Source organism: Empidonax traillii, unplaced genomic scaffold, assembly GCF_003031625.1.
Source record: "Empidonax traillii isolate 1590-97213 ecotype Southwest subspecies unplaced genomic scaffold, ASM303162v1 scaffold105:size1093405, whole genome shotgun sequence".
NCBI classification, from domain to species: domain Eukaryota; kingdom Metazoa; phylum Chordata; class Aves; order Passeriformes; family Tyrannidae; genus Empidonax; species Empidonax traillii.
This window is the reverse complement of record NW_020955298.1, coordinates 1,027,749-1,053,855: the sequence shown is the minus strand read 5'-3', so window position 1 is coordinate 1,053,855 and position 26,107 is coordinate 1,027,749. Positions and strand designations below refer to the sequence as shown.

General features: G+C 51.7%; 1 protein-coding gene across 7 annotated transcripts in view; it reads right to left on the bottom strand.

Moving 5' to 3' along the window:
- The window catches only part of RHBDL3 (rhomboid like 3), a 53,274-nt gene extending 28,064 nt beyond the window's left edge, over window positions 1-25,210 (bottom strand). For 2 of the 7 annotated variants that reach the window (XM_027882416.1, XM_027882419.1), the window contains exon 1: window positions 18,279-18,425. In XM_027882416.1, coding sequence (XP_027738217.1) covers window positions 18,279-18,425 — 147 coding nt within the window. Of the gene's footprint in view, window positions 1-2,239; window positions 2,324-3,977; window positions 4,050-11,167; window positions 11,196-18,278; window positions 18,426-21,652; window positions 21,773-25,144 lie in introns of those variants that run through there. The other 5 variants (XM_027882415.1, XM_027882417.1, XM_027882418.1 and 2 more) reach the window with 5 other exon arrangements.
- Between the last annotated feature and the right edge of the window lie 897 nt (window positions 25,211-26,107).

Sequence of the window (26,107 nt, the reverse complement as noted above, 5' to 3'; positions counted from 1 at the left end):
AGACAAGTAACACAGCGTGAACTTTAATCCAGGAGCAGAAAAGCTGCCTGGAGCAGACAGTGCCACCGTTGCCTGTCCCACAGTAATCCCCCCACCGTCGGGCACCTCCTTTGCTCCCAGACAGCAAATTCTCATGAACCCAGAGCAAATCCAAAGGCAGCCCCCAAAGGTCAGGCTGCCCCCATCAAAGGGAATGTAGCAAAACTGAGCCAGTGACATGGAAACAGCCCATGGGATAAGCAGGAGGATAATCACCAGCGGCAGCCCAAGGGATGCAACTGTAGCATTATTGTAAAGACAGGACAAGGTGCAGTTTCTATGCATGGGTTTGGTTATCAGCAGTGTTATTTGCAGGGCTTGGCTCCCATTTAAAAAGCCAAGAGAAGCTTTTTCCAAACAAAACTTTTCCAAGCCAAGAGATTTCCTGAGATTTCGCTCGTGCCAAGACTTGCCCGAGGATTTGCCTTAGCTCTGAGCACTGATTGTTTGTAAGACGTCCCTTCAGATCCTGCAAGGCCAAACCACTGGACATCACCCTTTCCAAAATGTTTCATTAGAAAATTGCCATTTATATTTCTATTCAGAGTGCCCAGATGGTTCAGCTCCAAATAAATATTTTGCTGAAGAGAAACAAAGGGAATTTCCCCAGAATTTCGGAATTGCAACCAGATCTCCTCCATTATTCATTCACCTCCACTCTTTGCACAGCTGGGGAAAGCAAAGCATTCAGAAATGGCACATCTTTGACTTGAACCTCGCTGGCAGAGCTGAAAAGTGGATACACTGCCATCCCTTTTGGGTGGCCAAGGTATCCATTATCCTCCCAGGTCTATCAGCCACCCCTCCATGATCCTGTGCCAAAACTATTTCCCAACTGCAAAGCAAAAGATACAGTGACTCAGCCTAAAAGGGACAGCCTTAAATCACAGTATTCCCCTTCACATTTGTCAGGAACAACCATTTTAAAGCTAATTCAGTATCTGGAGCACATGTTTTGCTTGCTCATAAATAGACTCCACTACCACACAGGCTAAAATGAGAGGTGATGGAAACCCAGCAGAAGGCAAGACACCCCCCTCAAAAAACAAACACAATGGAAAGGAAAATTTAAATCTAGGGATTGACCCTACTTTGCTTTTTCAATACATCAGGGAAGTCAAACCTACAAACTGGTATTAAACTGGCTTTAAAGTGTTTGCAGAGGAACCACGAGGGGCTGGTCTGGGCTTCAACTTGAGGCTCTGCTCTGCCCCTTCTTTTGGTGTTCTTTGCATCAAGCAAAGGTAACAATACCAGTGAGGGTGATTCAGGCAAACAACCTGAGTGTCCTGGACTCAGAGCACAAGCAACACCTGATCTGAGAAAAACATCGAGATTCTTCCCCCTCCAACCCTTCACAGAAAGAGCAAAGGAATTCCTGAGAAGTCTGGACTGGATTATCAATCCCTCTCAGAGAGGTCCAAAGACATAAGGACAGAGATTTGGATCTGGCCATTAGCAATGAGGTCTCCAGCACACAGTGCATTGTGAAATGGTAATTTGTGCTCTTTATGATTCACTGTGGTACCACCTCCTAAGGAGTTCCACTTCTGAACTGAGAGACAGGCAAAGTAATTCACCCAATTACTGAATCATGAATTACCACACCAATTCACAGAGAGACAAAGTAACTCACCCAAGGATGCAAGAAGCTTAAAATACTTCTGGAGCTGAGCTGAGCTGCCTGTGCTGCAGCCCCCTCCATGACACACTGCTGTATTGCCACCTGATAACTAATTGACAACAACTCCCAGCTGCCAAATCCTGGAGAGGGGGTTGAAGGATGGGGGAAGATAAAGGTCAAAGCACCTGCAGGAAGCAGCTAAGCTTGGTGATATCCACGGGCAACAAGGAAAGATGTCCAAGTGTGGGGAGATGGAGAGGTGGGGGTGTGCAGGCACAGCCAGCAGCGGCAGAGGGGCAGAAAGGGGCTCCACAAGGGCTGCTCTGCCAAAGCTTGAACACTGCAGCTCACAGGCCAGCTGAGCCCGTGAGGAACCGCTGCTGCAAACTGCACAGTGCCTCGGCTTTCCATCTGCCGGCCTGGGCACCGGGAGATCGAGTTACATGAGGCAGCGGGGGAAGGGGGAGAGAAGATGAGTAATTCCCAATTCACTAAAAGGAGTGAGAGCTGTGCAGCTGCTGCAGTGCAAGCAAGTCCTAGCAGCACTAGCTATTGCTTTGGGTCAGGAGATCATACCATTGCAGCCTGCTTCCTGACTTCTGCTCCATCCCAGCTGCTCTCCTCTGGCTTTAGTGCCTGCCTGCAGGAACAGCTAGCTCTCTGGAAGAAATCCAAACACAGGGAGGAGAGGTTACGTGTGCCTGAGGGGAGGGACAACACAAGGCAGGTCACTGCTTAGCCCAAAAGCATTCAGGCAGGGTCAACACCTCCTAAAAATAAACACATAAACACACACACACTATGCAGGAGAAGGATTTACTCAGATGGGACAGCCAGGCGTGCTCGGGGTTCCTGGGATTTGCATCTCTGGGGAACTGGCAGCCATTCCATCTGGATCAGACAGATTTGTGCTGCCAGTGGCTGGGAGCTGACAAGTTATCCTCCCTCCAGGAAGGGCTGCTGTAGCAGGGGCCAGAACTGCCCTCTCCTCTCCATGCCACAGCCAGCCTGGGGCCCGCAGTTCTCTCCTGCTCCCCAAATCTGAGTATCAGCCAGTCAAGGCAATGCCACTGCCACAGGCTGGTCAATCTTCTTATGCAAATGAAGCCGGGGTAATTGGGACAGTTACAAAGAGTCCCTGACAATGTTTGCCTTTGTGCACACCAGTGGTAAATACAGACAGAGCTGCTTTCTAAGAATGGGCTGAGGGGAGAGCTGCAGGGAGGGACAGCTCAGCTTCTCTCAGGGCTGATGAGGAAATCAGAGCTGTTTAATCAACACAACGCTCTCAAAAGTGTCGAGCTGATGGGCAGGGCAGGAGCAGATGCTGCAAATAAAAGTAAGTGGCTGGAAGTCTCCAAAATATTCTGGGAAGAGCAGCCACTGTGGCAGGAGCTGTGCCCTTGCATTACAGCCTTCATTCCACAGATAGAAAACTTCCAGAGCATTTATCCCACTCAGGATCCCAGCCCAGAAGATCCAGAGCTGCCAGCAGAGCCAAGGTTGGACAGGACACAAAGAGCCCAGCCAGAGGAATTGCTGGGAGTCTCCAGGCTGGGCAGGATCAGTCCCTCCTTTGCCTCAGCCCCACGAATTCCCAGAGATGCTCTACTTTTGTTGTGCCCTTCAGGGCCCACTCAGCAGCCGTGGAAGAAACCCAAACAAAAAGCAGTGGCCCCCTGAAATCCTGTCATGCAAACAAGGCTCTTCCCACCCATTGCCACAAGGGCTGAATGGAGAGGGCCTGAGCCCCCCCTGGCCAGCCCTGCCTGGTGGTCTTTTTGTCTGGTGACCTTCCCCACACAAACACAACCCCACAACAATCAGACGGGCAACAGAACGCGCCAGCGCCGGCTTTCCCAGCCCTTCAAGGCACGCTGAGCAGGGAAGGGGGGAGAGCTGGGGGGGGGGCTGAAAGGAGCTGGGGATGAAGAACTGATGGGATGGGTAAGGAAACACCGAGCAGTGTTTTCATTTCTACTTGGACAGTCCCCACGAGCCAGGGTAAAAACAGTTTTAATGAAGGAAACAAAAGAAACGGCATCTCGAACTGCTTAAAGGGACGTGGGAATACCAGCCAGAGGGATTTTCAGACCCAAATAAGTAAATACAACAATGCTGCTAAACCCTGTGAACATCTTTGAACGTTCCCTCCAAGAGGCCCACAAAATCGAGCCCCTTGGTGCAAACTCTGCTGCTTTTACTGGGCTATCTTTGAGATTTAAAGTCTGAGATGGATCAGATAGAAAGGTTTCCCTTTAGACTGGGGAAGGCTGTTTTGCGATTGCTGTAGCTGTAGAAAGCACCAACACACATGGAAACCCTCCCTGGTATGACACCTTCAAAGCACAGCCTGTCCTGGGCATGGAAAACCAGAGTCCTGAGCAACCCAGTAAGGGGAAATCCTCAGCCTCTGAAGTGCCAAGGGATTCTCCCCTGCTCCCTGGGCAGACACTGCAAGAAATACAGACTATACAGGCAAGCAGAGCCAGTAAAATACAGTGAAATACAATCTCCCAGAGCCTGGATTCAGGGAGCTTAGCGAGGCCCTTGGCTACGCTTCAGAGCACTGAAGGACATCCCAAGTACCTCCACAAGGAAAGGAGGCCGTGCTTTTGCCAAAACTGTGTCCCAGGAAATCCTGGCAGCTGAGGCAGTGAGAGAAAGCAAAGCCACGGGGAAGCACTGGTGTGATTTACAGACACAGCCAGCCACGTGGGGATGTGACACAGTGAGAAGTGACATCTCAGCTGCCACTGGCAGCACCCCCAGCGCTGGTGTTGTTATCACAGCCTCCATCAAACCACTGCCACCACGCACTGGGATCCACCCGAGCAGGTGTGAACTCCCCTCCATGGGAAGGTGCAGGTGGGGTGAGCACACAGAAGGTGATGACAAAGGCCACGTGCAGCACTGGGTGCAGGAGGCTCCCCCAGAGCCAGCACACAGTGCACAGCCCACAGCTGGCCTGCTGTGCTCGCTGACAGGGCAGCTGAGTGAGTGTTGCCCCTGTCCTGACATGAACTGGAGGAGGTGGCAGAGCAGCAGCACTGAGAGCTCCCACACAACTGGCAAACTTCCCACAGCAAGGATAGTGCCTCCTGTCAATCCACTGCAGCCCTAATCCCCCACGGAGAGATGCCCTCAGCACCGTGCTAGGAGGCAATCCCTCAGGCCAGACGTTAACAATTAGAGATAGTGGAGATGACAGAGGAAGGGACAGATGGAGAACAGAGATAACAGGGCTCTGCTCATCACACTGAGTGACTTGGAGGGGCTGGACAGGAGATACAAAGACAAGATGTTCAGCTTTGGTTGGCCCTCAGTGAGGTACCACCCATCAGCACGCCTGGGACAGCAAAGAGCAAGCCAGGCCAACTCCCACGGCCATCACCCTCTTCCCTCACCATTCCTATGCCAGCAAATCTCACTGCATGGATAAATATGTGTTGAAGTAAGCAGGGAAGTACAACACAATGGTTGCTTAGCTGAGGTTAATTCCTGTCCCATCCCGCCCTATTTTATTGGATTAAAAAATTATTTATAATTTACCTTAGTCTTTATTATGTCAATGAAAGTTATACGGCCATTTTAATTGACCAGAGTTGCTTCCTCCAGTTCTCAACTCTACAGAGTTTGGAGGCAGCTAAAGCAAAAATTATTTCAGAAACTGCCAGCTGGTGTCACCAGAAGAAGCAGGTCCTGGTGAACAGCTCCATTCCCTCCTCCCTTCCCAGGCTTTGTGGTGCTGCTCTCAGACAAGCTGAGTGACAATCCCTCCCACACCAAGGAAATGGGGCAGTGTGGGTAAGTTTGACCTGTTGAGGGGGGCTGAGGGGAAAGAGGGGAATTTCAGAGTGCTCAGCCTGACCCTGGCACACACCCCTGTGAGAACACATCAGGCAGAGGTGGGAGCAGCACCCACAGAGTTGCACATCCTTACAGCAACAACAGCCTGCCCACAGCCAAAGTGCTGCACTGAAATCCCAGCTCTGGGGGCCAAGGAACACACCAGCAGAGACTTTTTGCCTGAAGTGAAGGATGCTGGCTGTTAGCAAGGCTTGGATCCAGCCCTTCCCCTTAGAAGATATTCAAATAAACCCCAGAAGCCTCAGGGGAGAAGGCAATTTCAGCCTGGATGTTCCTTTTGCCTTGGCACAACTTTATGGTGCCTCTCACAATATCCTCCTATTTGCTACTGCCCCTTCAGCCCAGGCTTGCAGGAGGATTTGTCCCTCAGTGCTAAAGGGAACAGCAAGAAGCACCAATGTTTTCCCTCACAACATCTGAGGGATCATCACAACCTCCCCTGCTTGGAAAATTAAATTTATCACGTGAATGCTCCACCGTGGAAGGGGTGCACATTGAGTGAGCTTCCGTTAATGAACCCTCAGTGAAAGAAATTGAATATTTCTGTGTCTGCATCCTAAAAGAAACACTGCAAAATTAAAATCAGTGAAGTCCTTTCCCTTCTGAAAGCAGTAATGAAATTAGAGTGGGGCCCGAAGGAGGCAAACGAGGCCCCTTCAGAGGGACCAGGATTTCAGGCTGTGTTTAAAACCCCACAGTGGCAGATCTGGACTTATTTTAATGACCCACCAAATCCTTTTGGTTCTCTATATCCCTCAGTGAAAGCCTAATAATGAAAAATTATCTACTGGAACTTGGCTTTTCCTGAAAAACAGTATCAGTTTCTGAGGATACCGTGGACTGCAGCTCTGTTTGCAGATATCATCCCATCTCACATCCTCACAGCTTCCCTGGAATAACATCTGATACAGAAGAAGCTGGAGTGATACTCGCAGAGAAGAGACCAGCCGAGCCTCTGAAACCACAGGGCCTCTCCCTTTGTATTGCTTTTGTAACAAATACAGCCTGAGCCACAGAACTCCGAGTAACAGATCCTCAGGAGACCAAAGCAGAGCCTCGCAACATGAAATGCATTCATTTCTATCAGCATCAGATTCCGCCTGTTAATGGCTCAGTCATCCTCTGCAGCTCCCAACTGCCATTCCCAGCCTGCAAGCTGCCCAGGGGCCAGGAAATGCGGGAATACATTAAATGGGAGAAAGGACCCTCCTGTCCATCGTAATTCTTCTTAATGGCCCTGTTTTCCCTGGGAGCAGCAGCTGAGCCCTGCCTGGCCACCACACCACACACCCCAGGTGCAGAGCAGCTCTGAGCCCTCCACTGTAACTGTGCTTCCCACAAATCCATCCCCCTGCACAGAGGAGATTCCTTGGAGTTCCCTTTTTACCAAGTCAATAAAGCCCTTGCTGTTTTACAGGGCCTGGATTCAAAGGCCTGAGCCTCGCTGGGGAAGGCAGTTTATCCCATACATTACATCCTGGAAGGCTTTGTCAGACCTTCTGCCAAGCCAGGCAGTGTCACCAGCCCTAATGTAACTGCAGTTTTGATCTTGTAACAGCCACAGCTGTTGTTCCTCCTGGAACAGAACCGTGGCCTGACATCACACCTACAGTTCACGCTTTTTGCACAGGTGACAGAGAGAGCCTCTCAGCAGCATGTGCCCCTTCATCACCCCAGGGATGAAGGGATCCAGGATCCACCAATCCAGCATCCACCAATCCAGGACCCACCAATCCAGCATCCACCAATCCAGGATCCATGACAGCTCTGGTAAGGAAAAAGGCTTCTATTTTAAGCTTGTTGAAGAGGTAAAGTGGGCACTGCAGGATGGACATGGGGAAAAGACTCCTGTCAACTGGATCTCCTTTTCCTCGACTGGGCACCACACAGGCAGGCAACACCACGAGGAATGAGAAGCAATTTCATGATCCAACAGATTCAATTCCTTCTTTTTAGGTCTGTAGCAGCCTGTCCCCCGTTGTAAGACGATATGGCCACTGATCTCCTTATTCCATGTGCCCACCAGTGAGACTAAACTGCTACTGGAGCACGAGCTTTGAAGTCCTGGAGGAGGAAGGGCTGTGGCAGTGCTGAGTAAGGCCAATTCCCTACAACCCACAGCCCTGGTGGCTGCAAAACCCACAGCAAAAACCCCGAGGGGCAGAAGAATCTGAAGGAAACTGAAAAGCTCAGAGAAAAGATGAAAGAACTGGAACACAGAAAGTTAATACTGCTTTGAACAGTTCCCAAGCAGAAATCCTTCCCCAAAGTGACAGAACTGCAATTAGCAATCAGGGACTCCGGCTCTGGTATCCCCACACCTCCCAGGAGATCCAACTGCAGGGCTTACTCAGAGCCATCTCCCAGGCATCAGCAGTATTTCAGAAAGGAAGGGCAGGAGCTGTCAATTGAGCAGTGGGGAGGAAGCAAACACTGCTTGTTTATTCACAGGTCTTGCTACTTGAGCCTTTTGCTTCCATCAGATGTCACAGTGATAAGTACCTGTTCAAGAAAAAAAATCAGGAACAAGAGCCAAGCCACCCCCTGCAGCTAATCCAATTAAAACAGGGGATAAAGTTGTAGAGGTTAATCAGATCTGAGCCTTTGGGCTCTCTGCTGCTGCTCAGTGACATATCTGGTGAGCAACACCAGCGAGAGGAAGGCCAGGCAGGAACACCGAGGGCCCGGGCAGCCCCAGGAGGCAAGTGCTGCTGCTGCCCCTGCTCTGCTCCTCGGGGCAGCCAGCAGAGGAGCACAGGGCAGGGCAGGGCTGCTGGCTCAGAGCTCGGTGTGCCCTTGAGCCTCCTCAGGGTCAGGGCACTGTGACCGATGGGCTGTGTTAGACACCCCTGCAGCAGAGCCCCAGGTGTGTGTGCAGGGCTGTGCCAGGCTGGAACCACGATGGCAATGTGCTCAGCAAGGAACAGTTCTGCCTGTCCAGCTGCAGGGAGCTCCTGTGACCTTGTGCTTCATCAGCTGGCACTCTGTGTGTGCCCAGCCTGCAGCAGGGCACCAGCACAGACACCACTTGGGCTGTCACCACCCTCTTTCTTGGAAAGTTCTTTAATCCAAGTATAGTGATTGTCACTGTTTTTCAGTTTCTCAAGGGAACTAAGATGAGTTGCCCCAAAATCAGAACTTTTGCCCTTCCTGAAGGAAGTTTTATCCTCCCTTTATAGACAAAAAGTTTTATAGCAATCAGCTATGAGGAGGAAAAACTACATTTTCGTACTCTGGACTTGAAACACAGAACATTTTAGATTAAAAATAGCTGCCTTTTTCACTGTCTGCCAGATCTGGGAGGGAGGTGAAAATCCACAGGGACTTGATTTGATGCGTGAAAAGCAGAATTCTATAGCAGTGAGTATGCACACTCTTATTTTGGGTTAATAATAGCTCTGCAATAATACTTTGCTTTGTGGAGAAAACCAAAGCTTGAGATAGACACACGCTGGCTGGGGCTCTGCTACTCAGTGCCATGACAACTCAAGCACATCCCTCAGAAAAGAGGGGGGGGGAACACTTTAAAATAAATAAAGAAATGAATAATTGACTCTAACAACAATAATAGACTGTAACAACACAGAGTTAAACATCCAGTATGAGGGGCTACTGAATAACTCAGGAGGGCTGGGACAGAAGGGTTACCTCAGTAATTTGATTAAGGGAGAAGAACAGCCAGTCTTTTCCTTTCCCTGAATCGGTGTAGGATGACTGGATCATCTCCACAATGTCGATAAGTGCCTGGCCAGCGGCAGGGAACACAACACCAGGACACTCCGAAACATCCCTGCTCTGATGTCAACATCCCAGCTGGCACACCCTCAGCACGGGGGTAGCTCCTCAGCAGGGCCAAGAGCAGAGAAACCCCTCGGCGTTCCCGCTGGGCCAGAGCTCCTCCAGCTGCAGGGAGCAGGGAGCAGAGGATGAGCTCGGGCAGGCTGCAGCACTCACTGCACAGAGCACCTTCCCCTGAATGAACTGTGTGTGCAGCTCAGGAGGAACCACCCCACGCAGCCCTGTGGGAAACCTCCACCCACGCAGCACCTACATAATTAATGAGGAGGAAGGAGAACATTATCCTGGGCTGCTGTTGGGATCCTCAGTGATCAGCAGAGCTCGTTATATTCTGTTCAGCAAAAGGGGCATTCTTCACACGTGGCACCACATGCTTGGTCATTAAACACAGGCTTGGAACCCATAAAGTCACTGCTGCTTGCGAGTGTGGGGTAATTTTTTGCATGAACTTGTTTGTTTTGCAGTAGGCACAAAAGTTAATTAGTTTTCATAGCTTTATTACTCCACACGGTCAAATAACAGCCTGGAGCTTCCAGTCAGCTGGAACCACATCAGGCCCAGAGAATTCTTACTGTGCTTTTCAGGACTGTTCACTGGGCTCATAAATCAGCAGCTGGCAAAGGACTCCTCTGCCCCAGCTTTTCTTGGCCACCAGAACCAACACTAAAGGACCCCATAAATCAGTGCAGCAATGGCAGCTCTCAGCTGATGGGCCACATAGGGAATAAAACTGGAAGAAGCTGTTTCAGACACGTGAGACAATTCTTTGGGAGGCATTTTGGCTGTCACCACCCTGGGGGAAGTCATCCAGTGCACCTGTTTTGTTCATGGAGCCCTAGAGGAGACGACACCAGAATATTTAATACGTGGAAGGCACAAGAGCAATCCTGCACACACACCCCCCAACCAACGACCTGTCCAAACTGTTCCCAGGGCTGGCAAGTCCAAGTGTGATAAAGCAAACTTGCAGCTCAATAAAGATTCTCCAGACACTTTATCTAGGTTGGAAGGAAGTTATTCCTCCAGCCCTGGTCTCCAGTCACAGCTCAGAGACCAAAGACAGCAGCAGCAGCAGGACCATCTCCCCTGTTCACAGAGCAGTCTCCCCCAGAGGGGCTCCTCAAGGCACAAATCAAAGCAGAATAAATCTTTCTAAGACCCAAATACTATTGTCAGAGGACACATGAAGGGAAAATGTTTGTGCCTTCCCTGCTAACAGGGAGGAGAACAACCCAGAGACATAAATCCAGGACTGTGTGCAAAAGCAACTCCTCCATCAGCAACCAGGGAGCTGAGGGAAGAGGCAGCAGCTCAAACGAAAGAAAGAACCACAACAAACACTTTGATTTTCCTCCCCAGTGCAAAGGACAAGGCTGAAAACCAACATCCTTCCAGGGAGGCCACTGCCTGCAGTGGGAAAAGATGCTCAAGGCCCACTTCCCATAATTTCACAGGGTGAGGGTAAGTAAATGTGAGAGGAGTGGCATCTGGCTCTGGCTCAGAGCCAAGGGGCAGAACTAAAGACCCACTTTGCTTTCTAAATCCCTTAGGGCACATCCCCACTCTGGTACCAGCCCCAGCAAAACACACAATCCATGTCAGACACGTGGACCATCCAGGACAACTGACACACTTGTTCTCAAGTGCTTTGCTAGGCCAGGTCAGAGCACGCAGGATCCAGCAGTTTTTGTGAACCTCTTTTCTGTTTTCCACCTTCCACAATATTGATCCTCTCTCTGCCAAGGGTAAACGTGGCCACACCAGCAAACACTTCCACTGCAACTGCACATGACAAACAAGTGCTACACAAACCATGGTCTCCATCAGCCCCTGCACCTATCGGTGAAGGACCACAGAGGCAGGGAGGTGCTTCCTCAGGGAACACTGCCCTGAAGAAGTGCATGAAACTAGAGGTTTGGTGACTGATAGTCACAAACAGCTTTGCCTCCAGCAGCCTCATTTATGTTCTCCTTGTGCAACCCAGGAAACTCCAGAGTATTTGCTGCTCACGGAGTACATCGAGTATCAAAGCACCCAAGAACAGTTCCTGGGGGGAAAAATGATCCTGCTTGTTTAACTTCAGTTTCACACATCCTTACTCTCCTCACCAGCAACACAGGGTCACTGCAGACAGCTGTTCCTAAGCAACAGGAGCATACACTGAGAACACATTCTCTGTGTCTTGCTGGTGCTGGGTTTTACTTCTGGAGCTGAAGGAATTAAAGGTCCAAGTAACAAACATTCAGCACTTTCAGTACACATTTCACCAAGACATGTTTACTCTGGTCAACAGAATATCCCTGGTGCCACCACGAGCAGTTGAATCGGGGTTGATGGCACTGCTCAGGAGATTGGGAGAGAAAGGAGCGATGTCCCAAGCGCTACAGCTAGAACAGGCAAACACTGCAGGGTTTGAGTCACATCAAACTCCAGAGCATCCAGAGATCAGCTTTCCTCAGCAGCCTGAATGTACAACAGTGCAGGGAAACAGCCCATCAGCTGAACCCCCTCATGGCACCAAAGTGACTTCAGACCAGCACACAGTACAGAGCCTAGTGAGGACGAGAAAGGGATCCCAGCTTCCTTGGCTGCTGTTAAACTCAACCCCACTGCTGCATTTCATTTGCAACCTTGCCCCAGTACATTTGCACTGACTGCAAACACCAGGAAGCGATGGGAACATCGCACTCCCTACTGCAGAGGAGAAACATTTGTCTTCTAGATCTGGTAGAGAGTAACTTTAAAAGCCCTGCAAAGGTTCCAGGCACAACTGATGATGGTGTAGAAAAGCACCTCCACACTGTCTGCCCTCGCTGAGCAGCTGGCTTGTTCCTCTGGAGACGGGATGATCTCTGCTGATCTCTTCCCCTCCTCTGCCATGACAGCACACGGAGCACAATGCACCAGCTGATTAGCAAAACACCATCAATCCACTCTGCGTTTACGGCTTTTTCTCCCCTTTCTTTTTAAACACGCAGGCTTAAATGTTTTTATTGCTTCAGTGATTTTCTGTGCCCAAGACTGGGGTTGGAGAACAATGCAGCAGCAAGGCTCTGTGTGCCTAAAGCTCATCCTGCACATTCAGCCGAAAGCAGAGCGTGCGCTTCCCAAGCCTCCCGCCGGAGCCGGGATCGGGAGCGGCGCAGACACCGCGTCCCTGGCGGACACCGCAGCTTTCCAGGCGGCTCACACGTGGAAGGGACACAAATGTGTAGTGAGTAGGAAGCCTCCCGAGGCTTTTTACAAACCTAGAGACACCAAGCTGCCAGTAACTCATGAGCTGTGTAAGACTGACTCAGCCTCCATGTGCTTTTTGGTGTGTTTGTTGTGACTCCTTCAAACATTTTGGGAGATGCCTACTTGTACTGGCACAAACTTCACAGTGCTGTGTTTGCTACACTGCCAATATCTGGTTCCTACTGATGGCTCCTACCCCCAAACTTTTATACGAGGCAAAGCCAACAGTCTGCGCAGGCTGTGGGACTGCAGAGAGGAGCAGTCAAGGAGCCAGGGAAAGGAGAAATGGGATAGCTGATCACAAACCACAAACAGGGTGTAAATACAGACAACCCAGAGACCCACAGCCAGCTTAAGGGCTGGGTGGTGCTCAGGGCGCAGGGGCATCAGAAGATGAAGGAGGATCTTGGGGCATTTTTGCTGTTCATCTTGTGAGAGGAGGAAGATCATTAACGACCTCCGTGTCACTTTTCCGCGCTGAGCCATCAGCCCAGGGCATCGTGGCTAAAAGCCAAATCTGAGTATAAGCCTTGAAGTGCTGGGAGATTGCCATCCCCTGTAACAACAGTGGGGATGGACACAGGCTAATCCAGGCACAGTAAAAGGCACCAGCCTGCAGAGGGAATAGTCTCTCAGACAACGATTCGCTGCTAAATGCCTCAGTTTCCCTCCCTGACAGAGGGAAGGATAAATTCCCCTCCCCTCTTTCCTGGGTGCTGCTGTATTCAAAAAAGCCTCTGGCAGAAGGTAGTGAGGAGCTGATAATCCAAAGAGCATCAGCAAACCAATCTCCTTCAGCAAAACCAGATCCTGTCCCACCAGCCCATTCTTCCCTTCAAGGCCGTCCACAGGGCAATGAATTTGAAGGGACTCTCTTTTTTTCCCCAACCCCATAACTCAAAGTGGAGGAGTCCAAGGGTTAATGCTGCATGACAAAGGTCAGCCCGGTTTGGGGAGGGAGGAGAAAGGGAAGCATTGTGGCCGCAGACAGCAGCTCCCTGCACAAGGCCACTTGAGAAATGTAAAGTGATGGTGCTGCTCAGGGAAAAGGCCTGAGAGCCCAGCCTAAATCCCAGGGCTTTATGGCTCACAAAAGCCCAGCCCCTGAGTCATTAATCGTGTGCTCCATGGCCGGGAGCCTCAAAGAGCAGCAGATGACACATGCCCAGCTGCTGCCACCCCTCCTCAAGGTAGCGGGGCAGGGGCAGGTGCACTCCCTGCGCCCTCTGCTCAGGACTAATCTGTTCTCCCGCCTTGTCCTCCGCCTTTCATCTCCCCCAGCAGCCCCCGCTGACAACTGTAAATGAGATTAGACTCCGAGGCGTGGGGCAGATGCAGAACCCCCTCTGTGCATTGCCAAGAGACCCTTGTAGCTTTTAAAGTGTCTGTCCCCTTCACAAAGCACAGCTTGGCGGAGGGGGAGAAGGGGGCACATTTCTTGTCACACTCTCAGAAGCATCTGATATAGCAGACAAGGCAGACCCTGGTTTGGGGACTGGATGCATCCCTGATTCTCCAGTTCACCTCAGGAGATGAAGAAACAACTCTATTACTATCTCCTAATTCCCACGACCTCTTTGCAGTACCACCCCGCTTAAATATGGACACACCGACATCACTCAAAAAAGGCAGTGACAGTGCAAAGTTCAGGCAAGGACTTGCACACAGCCCAGTGCTCACCCCCTGCCTGCACTGCTGCTCTCACTGCCATCACCTCCTGTTCCTCCTATGGCACTTGGAGCTCCCCCTGCTCCCAGTGACCCACACAACCCAGCAGTGAGACACAAGGTATTTGCCAGACAAAGAGGTAAAACCTGGAGTCCCAAAGCACTGCCTACAGCTCAGCAGGACCTGCCTGTAGAGCCACAGCTGCCAGGGGTTTGCCAGCAGCAACAGGCAGGGCAGCTTTTCCAAGGGAAGGGTGATGTTTAGCTCAACAGTGCCCCGGTAAACGAAATGGAATTTCTTTTACAGTGTGGGAAATAGTTTGTCCTGCCCGTGCTAAAGGCTGTCCAGAGAAAAGGAACACGGTTAACATAAAAGCTCATTGAGTTCAAAATAATTCCCTTTCTCAGCTACAAGCAGCCTATGATAATAGCCGGCCTGATTTTATGGATTGCTTTGCAATTTCAGTCGTGCAGGAACCAGCCCTGGACTTAGGGCGGCTGCAAAGTCAGCATATTTGAAAGCACATTTGAATGTTTTATGAGAGCATGGCAGAGCAGGTTCAGCTGCACCCACTGCTGGTAGTGTCAGCAACTGAACTCTTCCTGGCAAGTGCATATCTCTCCAGCCTTGTTTCTGAGCTCAAGTTTTCCATTAGCTGCCCACACAGACTGGGTAACTTGGCATCTCTCTGCATTCCCCATAAATTCTGTTCATCTGTTGCCATCACACCCACGTACAAGTCTCGGGAAGGAATCTAGGATTTCTAAAGCAGCTGCAACAAAACACAGCTTGGATTGACAAGCAATAGGATCAAGGTGGTGAGCCAGTGAGGAGGGTCTTTTCGGAGAGTTTTCTGTGTGTCTATTTAAAACAAGTTTGTTGTCATGACTACAAACCAAGGTATGGGTGAGAAGTGAGAACTCCAAGATGAGGGCTGATAATGTTAATTCACCCTTGAAATCTCAGCAGCCATGGGGATGGGGAAACAGAGAGGATGATACAAGCTCTTGGCATTTAACAGGGCTGAGAGCCACTTTCAGCAGGCAGGTCTGTCCTGAGAACAAAGATCACCCTCCCGGACAGCCCTTTCCCCAGCACAGCCAAGGAATGGGGAATTCCAATTTGGAATGGCTGCAGCCATGGCTAAAGCAGGACAGGGGCACTGGGGACACAGAGGAAAGAAGGGCACTGAGGCCCTGCAAAGGACACAGCAGAGCTGGAACTGCCCCTCAGGAGACTCATCTGCAGACTTTCTCTCTAGCCATGAACTTGGCTTCAGCAAGGACAGGGAGATGTTCCCATGTCCGTGCAAGGCAATTAACAGGGAATCTTAATAGCACAGAGAAGTGTGAAACCACTCCTGGGACCGTCACATTTGTATCTCTACCAGAAGATTAACTAAAAACTGAGGGTTTGGCCAGCGAAGAACAAATGAAGAACCCCCCAGGTGATTGCAGAGGGCTGGAGCAGCAGTGCCTGGCTCTGCTCAGGGCTCAGATTCCAAAGCAGGCAGCGAGGAGCGCGCAGGGCTGGGCAGGCTCTGCAGAAGGCAGCAGATGTGTGTGTGGGGGTGGAGGGTGTTTATGAGCACAATAAATAAATGTATGAATCCCTATAAAAGTCCCCTTATAAAAGTGAGTTAGAGCTGCCCGAGGGCCACGGCCTCGTCATCAAACCCACATCCTGCGAGCACAGGATGAAGCAGCAGCTGAGCTGGAACTGTCTGGTTGCAGCACCACAAAGCTGCCAGGCTGCTGCTCCCAAACTCTCGGCTGAAGTGCTGACCCCACTAAATGCAGGAGGAATTTTCGGGGACTTGCTTCAGTGTAGTCAGGATTTCTCCCTGGGAGGGGCTTCTTTGAACCTCAAAGCATAGGAAGCAGTTCTGGGTCTGAGTTTTTCGTCAAATTTAATCCTTTTTTACTTCTTAAAGAGAATCTATCTGCAAGTGGCTGAAGATCTTGGCTTGAGCCACTGACAGTTCCCAGTGTGACAGATTAGAACTGGATCCAAACAAATAAAAAATTCCTCTAGAAAGCATGGTCAGTGTCCTCTCTCCCCCAAAATAACCAAGCAAAAAGTACTGCTTTATGGCTGAGCAGCAATTTCCATCAAAAATTACTGAATTTTTAATTAAGATGTTGGGAGAGGAGGTGACATTAAAAAACCAAACCCTTTAATTTTGTATGTATAGAAACCTGCTGCTTTTTTTTGGTCATTAAACTTAAATAAAAGTTTTAAGTATCTCCCCACAGGAAAAAAAAAAAAAAAGCAAGCAATGCTTGCTAGTGTTTCACATGGATGCCAATCAGAGCCAAACAAAGTGCTCCCACCAGCACATTGCTGCTGGGAATGGCAACCTTGTTCCCTGACGAACGGCATCCTGCACTGCACTGCAGGACTAATTGCACTGCTCTGCTGATGGAATGCTCCAGGAACACGTCAGCTTTGCCCAGGGGCAACAAGGACAACGTTGATTCATTCAGGACTTACGACTGCTTGTCACAGGTTGCGTTCTCTTTGATAATAAAGCCTTACAGACAAGGTTTAAAATTCAGCTGCAGCCCTAATTGAAACATAGCTAATTACTGGAGGTCTGCCTTTACAGCCAGTTCCATTGTCACTGGGCTAATGTTCTGTAAATCCAACAGTCAAACTCTCCCTTCCCTTAAAAGGAGAAAAAAAGAAGGAAAACCCCCCATCTACTATTCAAGCAAGTCCAATGGGAAATTAGAGATTCCTCTCTTTGAGCCTGAGGTATCTACCAGCCAACAGCCCCATCCCACAAGGGCTCAGTGACTTCAAAGGATGCCTGGAGAATCAGCCTCCAAATTAAGGCCAGCGTTGGAGACAGGAGAATTCAACGTGGCTGTAACAAACCTCCAGCCCAGACCACGAGCAACTCACTGTTGCATCCACCCTCTCAGTGGCAGCAAAGCCCAAGAGCCCCAGGAAATTCCAGCACACCACACAGTTCAGGTGTGACCATCAGGGTTCCCCCAGCTCCCACCCACCACTGACTGTGCCACAGCCGCGGTGCTGCAGTGCAGACACGTGGAGCAGCACTGGGGCACACGGTCAGGTGTAAAGCAGCACTCACCGGGTGATAACGGGACCCCCAGGGCACCAAGGACATCCTTGCACACACTGCACCACAGCTTTGGCTCTGCAGTCCGGCCAGCCACAGGGGCAGGATTAGCGCCTCATAAAGCAGGGATGAAATCCCATCCCAACTTTATTGGCAGTCGGAGCCAGCTCCCTTAAAGAAGGTGACATTTACACGCACACACAACTGCACACAAGTTTATGACATCAAGAAGGGGCTGCAGTTTAGAAGCCAGTCAACCCTAGAAAAATCCTCCAGTTTATAGTGCTTCACATTTCAACCTGGCACACGGAGGGAATGCCACAAAGCAAAGGTGTCCGTTAAAGCGGCTGACAGCATCGTTTACAAACTCCAGCCCACCACCCAAAATCTCTGCAGCTCTGACTCAGAGCCCTACAGAGCTGATTTCAGCCAGCTACAGGTCTGACCCAAGGCATTTAACACAACACAGCCACAGTCTTGGGACAGGAACAGATACTTTGCTAATTCTTTGCTAATAGTTTCAAGCAGCAGGTGCTCCCCGCAGGATGAAACCCCACCCAAGTCAGTTCAGCAGCTGGGGAGCCATTTCAATGAGCACAGCGCTGGTTTTACAGGTCCTGGTGTGCCTGCCTGCAAGACTGGAACATCCTCTAAAGGTACAGGCAAGGACAGCACGACTGGCAGCACACAGCACCTGCTGCAGCACCCTGGCCCAGCCCCTGTGCCATCACGGATGGGCTCACTCCTGTCCCCAGCTGCTCTGCAGAGGGGCTGAGAGAAAGGCCCAGAGCAGTGCTGATGATTATGGTTTGCACATCAGCATCCTGGGGGAGCGGGGAGCAGGTTCCTCCCAGGCTGTGCTTGAAATGCAGGGGGAAGCCAGCACAGGGGACATGCACTGGAGTGAAGGCTCCCTGCTCACGAGACACAGAAATATAGCAGATGTTCACATACCTGATCAAACAGGGCTTTCCAGTGCTGAGAGGCAATGCATGAGGGAGGAAAAAGAAGAAAAAGAAGGTATAAGAGCAACGACATTAACATGCAGTAAACTGGAGAAGTACATTCTACCAGAGGAATAGCCAGATGATTTAATGCCATTTCCAGCATCCTTCTTCATCCCAGAATCACCTACCCTTCCGGGGGAGGAGGCAGGGGGAATCTACCAAACACAGGGAGGACAGTTTTCATTTACAAATCCAAATTAGGATGAACTCAGAACATTCATGTGTTAATTCTGTTTTCTCCCTCTTTGTCTGCTTGCAGGCAAGCAAGGAATAAAAGGCTTTTTTACTCCCAGGGATCAAGAAAGCTTGGAGCGTATTGAGGGAGGGGGGAATTAGCAATGGTTTTTCAGATCCCTTTCTGAGATCCTGTGGCCCAGCACTGACCCCTCGATTGCCTTGCTGGGGACTCAGAGCCCTGTCTGCTGCCTGCCCCTGACTCTGGCAGGGTCATTTAGAGCCCACCAGTTTTCTGAACCTCACATGTCCACATCTGGAAAACAGGGAATTCCTCCTGTGCAAGGTGGGAGGGTGGAAGGCTGGAGAGAGCCCATAATAAGGATTTATCCCACACCTTAAAAATGCTGTATAGGAGGAAGCTCCAACACTCACAGCCACGTGAACACTCCACAAGTCCTTGTCACTTGGGAACAGACAAAACCAGCTGGAGACTGGCTCTGATTTATGTTTTGCAGAAAGACTGATGTCAAGTCACCTCCCTAACCCGGACTTGCTGCCTCAGTGTCCCATGGAACAGAGGACATTCCTAATGAATTGTGTAAGGCTCTCTCATCTCTCCTGGATTTAGGGACCAGTTCAGAAGACAGCAACTTCCATGGGGCAACACTGGGGTAACCACTGGCTTGGGATCTGCAGAAAACACCTTCCCATTTCCAGCTCTGCTGTCTGAGGTGCTGTTCAACACAACATTTTGTTTCTGCCTCGTTCACTGCGCCACAAAAGCAAATTGAGTAAAATCACAAATGTCAGACACACAGAAGCAAATCTCACTGTGCTGTAGGCAAAGCAGAACTCTGGTGAGAGTCTTATCTAGTCCTGGAAGAACATTTCCTTTCACATGTTAGGCAAATCTAAAGCAGAATTGACTGGAGAGACACTGGGATATCAGGCCACCGAATTCCTTTCCATTAGTTAAGTTGTTGGCTCCCCTCCTCCCCGTGTCTCCCTCCATTTACAAACTCCCATTTATCATCATAAATCAGCCCAGCACATTAAACAGAGCATTTTGGGACTGCCTGGATCCTGGCTTTGTGGAAGGCTGCTCTGAGAGCTGCAATGACATCACAGCTAAGCTGTTACACCCTGCCAATGCTGTGGCAGCCAAACCTCCACTATGTAATGTTTTTGTGGTTAATAACACATAAAAACTGACCCTGTGTCAGTTCTTGCTGGCCAAGCCAGAGAGCTCCCATCAAGCTTTCATATGTAATAACAACAGAAAATTGGCCCCCAGTGAGGTCCCAAGGGGGCAGAGCAGTTGGAATTCTCAGAGATGATGCTCTGTAGCCTGCCTGTTTCAGCAGGGAAGCTTGGCCGAGGAGAAGGAGGGCATTTACACCACTTCCTGCTCTTCTGACTTGCAGATGATACACGATACCTCAGGCTTCTGTCACATCATCCACTGCCAGGTCTCAGCAGCTTCCTATAACCACTGCAACTGCAGCTCTGGGGCTGCTTTGTTGATGACAGAAAACAATGTACCAGGGTCAGATAACAGTGCAGATCCCACACCAGTAACAGTGATGCTGCGAGCTGGGCCTGACCCGGGCTGTCCTACCTCAAGGTCGAGCAGCAAAGAACCAGCACAACTGGGATGAGAAACCTCCTGTCCCAGGAGCCCAATCCTGCCAGGCACTCAGCACCTCAGCATCTCCTGGCTCCCTGGCAGGATGGAATCGCTGATGGCTGCGCTCATGCGGAGGCTGGAGGGACTCAAAGGGGCCCATGTGTGCCACAACAGGAAATCTTTCTTGGAGGAGCATCCAGACAAGCACAGAATTTTTCAGAGAAGAAAAGGTCACAGGCTGATGCAAGCAAGAGCTGGGACGTGGAAACCTGGAGTGGGAAAGCTCCTGGAAAGTCACCCTTTCCAAGTCAAAGCTACACATACCCCTGGATCAGGCATCTCCTCCTAGGACAGTCTGGCAGAGGTCAAACTGCATCACACGTTCCCTCCTGACTGCACAGTGCTCAGGGATGCAGCCCGGGGAATGCAGTTGTACCGAGCAACTGCACTTCCTCTGCTACCCTCTGGGGGGAAAATCCAACAGCAACCGAACTGTAGGTGACTCAGAAGGAAGGGCTCGGGCATGAGGAGCAGGCTCCGTCCCTAAACATCCCCGGGCGGGCTCCTCCAGCAGCGTCAGAAAGCAGAGAGCAAAGGGGATGCGCCATTGCTGGAGGCTCAGCTCCCAAGTGTCCCTCTCGCAGCGGTGCAAGACCAGAGACCGCTTCAGAAAGACGTTTAGCATCTCTGTTCATGTCTCATCGGCAGGATTACCGCTGCAGACTGAGCAGACACTTTGCAATCCTCATCCCAGCCGAGTTGGCTGGGAAGGAGAGCTGTGAACAGTCCTGGGATGCACCAGGAATGCAGGATCTCTCCCGTTCGCTCCCTCCCAGACAGGTGCACAGCGAGCTCCTGTCTCCGGGACCGGCAGGCGCAGAACAATCGCCTCGGCTCTGCAGTCTCTGCCTGGCAGGAGCAGACTCGGTGTCCTTCTGCGCCGGGCGAGCAGAGGCAGAGCCCCGGTGCCAAGTTATCCCACTCTCAGGTGCAGTCAGAGCTCGGAGGGTGGAGGGAAGCCATCAGCCCCGCCGAGCCGGGGAAAAAACTTCCTCGGCTGTTTGCTGCTCGGGGGCTGGAAGAAGGAGCAGCTCCCGAGAGCGGGAGCGCTTCGCATCTGTCACCGTCCGGGTGGCCGGGACTCTGGAGAAGCTCTCCGTGCCCTGGAATCCCTGGAGCCAAGGCGTCAGCCTCTCTCCGGGCTGCAGGGTCGCCTCGGCGCTCATCCCTCTGCCCGTGCCCGGCAGCCGCAGCATCTCCGGGCGGACCGGCTGCCTGCCCGGGCCCCCGGGGCAGGGAGGGGCGGCAGCGGCGGCCCCGGGGCCGGAGCCGGCCCGGAGGCTGCCGGAGCCCGCGGACAGCGGCGGAGGGAGGGCGGCGGGGACAGCGGCTTTCCCAAGCCCCGCAGGGTCACCGGCCCCGCTCTTGCCCCCATCCCGGGATGCAGCTATGAATAGCCTGAGCCGATTAACCCGGCCCGGGAACAGGGGGGAAGACACCGAGCGAAGCAAACTTACATCCTCCGCGGCCATAGGTAGGACATCCTCGGAGTCCAGCACCTCGATTTCTTCCGCCTCCGCGCTGGCAGCCACAGCAGGGGAAGAGCTGGCGTGAGGCTCCGGCAGCCTGTCTCCCATGCTTGGAAACGGTCCCCCCCCCCCCCCCCCCCCCCCCCCCCCCCTTCTCCCCAGATCCTTAAAGAAATTAAACCTAGCTGCTGCTTGGCAAACTTTCAAGCGCAGCCGAGCCTGCCTTCATGACTCCTGCAGCCGGCAGGGGAGGAAATCCTCCATCCAGGGAACATCCAATTAGCGCGGGCAGCGCCGGCGGGCGGCATCATCCCGGCGGCCGCGCTCCGGCCGGGGCACTGACCCCTCCCCGCCTCCCGCCGCCCGCCCCTGCGGCCGGGCGGTGCCCCCGGCCCGGGCACGGCGGGCGCCTCCCCCGAGCCATCGCCCGGGGACGGGGGGCCGCCCTTCCCGGCGCGGGGGAGCCCCCGGGGGCTCCGGGAGGCAGAGCCCGCAGCTGCGGCACGTCCGAGGATGCGGCTGGGCGGCCCCGGGGGGAGCGGCCCCGGCCGGGGGGGAGCGGCCCCGGAGTCCCTGCACCGCCTCCCCCGGGCCGACCCACGGGGATCGGCCGTGCCCAGCACCGGGCAGCCCCCGGGCCGGTGAGCAGGTAACTTCTCCGTCCCGGAGAGTCCCACCGTGAGGGGCTGGTGCGGGGTTTTACACCTTTCACCGTAATGACTCGTTCCTGTGTGCCAGGATGGGTAACTTAACCACCTGGAGCCCGGATTAGGAACTTGAGGAATGCCCTGACTGCAGGCAGAAATCCAGCAGTTTTAGCTTCTTCCAGTGAAGCGCAGAAATAGCAGGTTGGCAAGGGGGAAGGGCGAGCAGAGCCAGGCTGAGCCACATGGTGCCAGTGCCTCTGCTTGCTGCTGCACCGACAGCCACAGCCAGACAGAGCCAGAACAGACAGAGGGTCCAGCACCACACACGCCACGTTTTCTGGGTGCAAAGGTCCAGCATCAGATCAGACACCTCAGCCATAAGGACAGCACCAAGCTAGAAATCCATCTTTTCTCTACGAATTTGTTTAAAAAACAGACAACAACAGCATCAACAATTAAACCCAAATGCAGCTAGAATTTCTCCAACCTCTGAGAAAGGAATAGGATCTTCCATCCTGCAGAAGCGAAGCAAAGAAGTAAAACCACGACCTTTGGACCCGAAGAGCAGAACTTTTCTACCTCAGGATTCGGGTGGGAAAATGAGATCAAAATAAAAGCTCTTCGAGGGTCTCCAGTGCAAGTGATGAGGTTCTGCCCCCTCAAGGACCGCCACCTTGAGCACAGCATCCACTTCTGGCTGCTCTGGAGCCTGTCCAGCCTGCTCTCCCAAAGCACAAGAACTGGAGACCAAATCCGGCACTTCTGAGAAACACTAACCCACTTCACTCATACAACACCACCCCTGCCAAAATATTCCAGGCACTAAGCAGCTATTATAAAAACAATCTCTTTTTTTTTTTTTTTTGACTGAAAAACCAAACCTCATCAAAACTTCAAAACAGATGGATAAGCAAACATATGCTATCCCAACAGAGAGAAACAGCAGTCATTCAAAGATGTCTGTAGGGAGGAGGGGAGCGAGTTTTTAAAGCAAAGAGAGAATAAACGAGCTGAATTTCAGGGGTAACAGGTTCCACACAGTTGGGGACTGTATTGTCTCTGATTCCAGGTGCTGGTGGGAAAATGCCAACCATGAGTGCAATCAACAACAGGGAGAACCCCCAAAACCTTGCCCTAACACCAAACTCCCACTAACCTGGAAAACTGCTGCAAAATTACAAGTTCATTTTTCTCCTCTAAGGAATGTTTTTCACCAGTGGTAATGATAGTTTGGGTTGGTTTTTTTTTTTCAGGGAAATATCTCTGCTCATTGCACATATGAGCTAGTGCTGTGCTATAATTGTCACAGAAAGGAAATTAACAGTATTCTAATGAGGAGTTTTGTTACAGACAAATTACCATCTTGCAAGTCTGTGAGAGCCTCTTAATTTAGAATGTCATTTCTCCCCACTGCATACCCTGGTGACTCTACCTTGGAAAAGAGTAATTGCTGGAGAAACTGGGGAGCTGGGGGCCACCCCAGAGCAGATGCAGACAGAACATGGAAGGGCTTCGGGAGAAACTGAGACAGAAAGAAGCTGACATAATAAACCCCAATCCATTTGCACATTCAGTCATGTAGGCAACCTTTTATATTCCAAATACTGCAAGGAAAATGTAGATATACATCCTCCCTGCATTGGAAGTGGGTAGAAAGGTCAGCTCATGAATATGCAATAAAAAGCCCTCAAAGTAGGGACCCAGCCAACATCTGTTAGCTAAGCCTCCTGGAACAAACCTAAACATTTTGTTCGCAGGTCCTTTTTCCACCCAAAGTAGCCCCAAAGGGCTTTTACAAAACTGCCCAGCTCTCACAATTGGAGCTGCATGGAGCAACCTTTCCAGCTTGATTTCCATACCAGAGTTCAGCCCAGCCAGGCCTGGGAGAAAGGAAAATGAGATATTTGGGATCAGAAACCCAGAATGCTGCACCCAAACACAACCCTAGCAAAAAATTAGATAGCACGTACCCAGCTGGCACTGGATCAGACCTGTCAGATTCACCCCTTCAGGCTCATGGAAACAGCTAAAAATCTTTAAGGATCACAGATGGTTTGAGATTGGGGTTCAAAAGGTAACAGTGGCAAAGGGCTCTTTGAGCATCAGTGCTGGGACAACACAAGTTCAGAATCAATATGAATTGGACTCTCTGGCCTTTCCACCTGCAGCTCTCTTCTGCCCCTGTAGCTGTTATTGGTTGCAGCTGGTTCTGTCTTTTTGGTTATAGCTGGGGAAGTAATTAAATCTGCTATTAGTCTTTCTTTTTGGGTGGTTATCTTTAAAGGGAGCCCTCCCATAAGATCATCTTTAGGATATTTAAAATGTACCTCTGCCCCTTTTTAATGTTACCTGATGGGATAACAGCACAGGTTCATTCTGAATCAAAAGAACTATTTGAAACGGCGACCAGTTAGTAACTCAAGGTTAATTTCCAACAAAAAACCAAGTCTTGCTTACTATTAATCTTGTACTGACAAGCTTTCAGACAAGAGGTCAAAAAAGGATGTGTCTCCAAAGAAAAATAATCAAGATCTTTGTCCTCTGAGTGACTTTACGTCATGACCAAGCAATTCACGCATCAGACTGAGCAGAGATGGAGTCTGGTTGTGGAAAATACAATGAAAGAAGTTGTTAGGAAACTGTCAGGACCAGAGGAAAGAAAATAAATCACTGCTAAGAATGAAGGGATTGGGCTGCTGCTCCTTCTCCCCAGCACTTAACAACAGCAGCTCAACTTTCTGGACTTTTTTCCTTGATGCACTCCATGAGTAGAACACTTCCCCTCACGGTGATCAGAACCCTCACAGCGACACGGGGACATCGTGGCTCTTACCTGGGGCTGCCTCGGAGAACATCGCCCGCCCGAGCGGGGCCGCAGCAGGGCAGGACACCGAGCCCTGTGCCTGTCCCCGGGGCAATGGAGCAGGACACCGAGCCCCGTGCCTGTCCCTGGGGCAATGGAGCAGGACACCGAGCCCCGTGCCTGTCCCCGGGGGAACGGAGCAGGACACCGAGCCCTGTGCCTGTCCCCGGGGCAATGGAGCAGGACACCGAGCCCTGTGCCTGTCCCTGGGGCAATGGAGCAGGGCTGTCCGACCGCAGCCAGCGGGGCCGCGCCCCGTCCCTCACCTGCCCTCAGGGCGGGGCGGCCCCTCAGGGCGGGGGCGTCTCCCGCGCCTCCCTCAGGGCCGTGTGGGGTGGCCCGGGGAGCGCCCGCGGGTTCCCCCCGCCGGGCTCCGAGCGCAGAACCCGCTCCCCGCCGGGGTGCGAGCGCCGGTGCCGGGCTGATGGGGTGTTCCTCGGGGCAGATCCCGATCCCGCTCCCATCCCAATCCCGCCGGGGTCCGAGAGCGTTTCCCGCTCCCGCCGGCCCCGTCCGCTCGGCGGCAGCGCCCCCTGGCGGCCGCTCCCGGCTCCTCCGGGGGTCCCTGGGATCCCTCGGGAAGGTCCCTCGGGAAGGTCCCTCCAGAGAGTCCCGAGAATCCTCCCAGCCCCCCGGGAACGCGGCACTGCCGGAGCCGGTTGAATTAACACCAAAATACACACAGTTCCTTGAACCCCACTGAACTATTTGCTTCCTCCTATCCCACGCTTTGTCCTTGCAAATAACGGTCTAAAAGCACTAAAGCACACGGTCTAAAAGTCTAAAAACACTATTTGTGTTTTAGCTTTAAAGTATCATAAAAGTCAGATATAAATCTGGTCTGATATAAATCATAAATAAACCTCTAGTGGAGGCAGCTCAGTCAAGAGAGGGATCAGAGAAACCACAGAGCCCAGACACGTCACCTCCAGC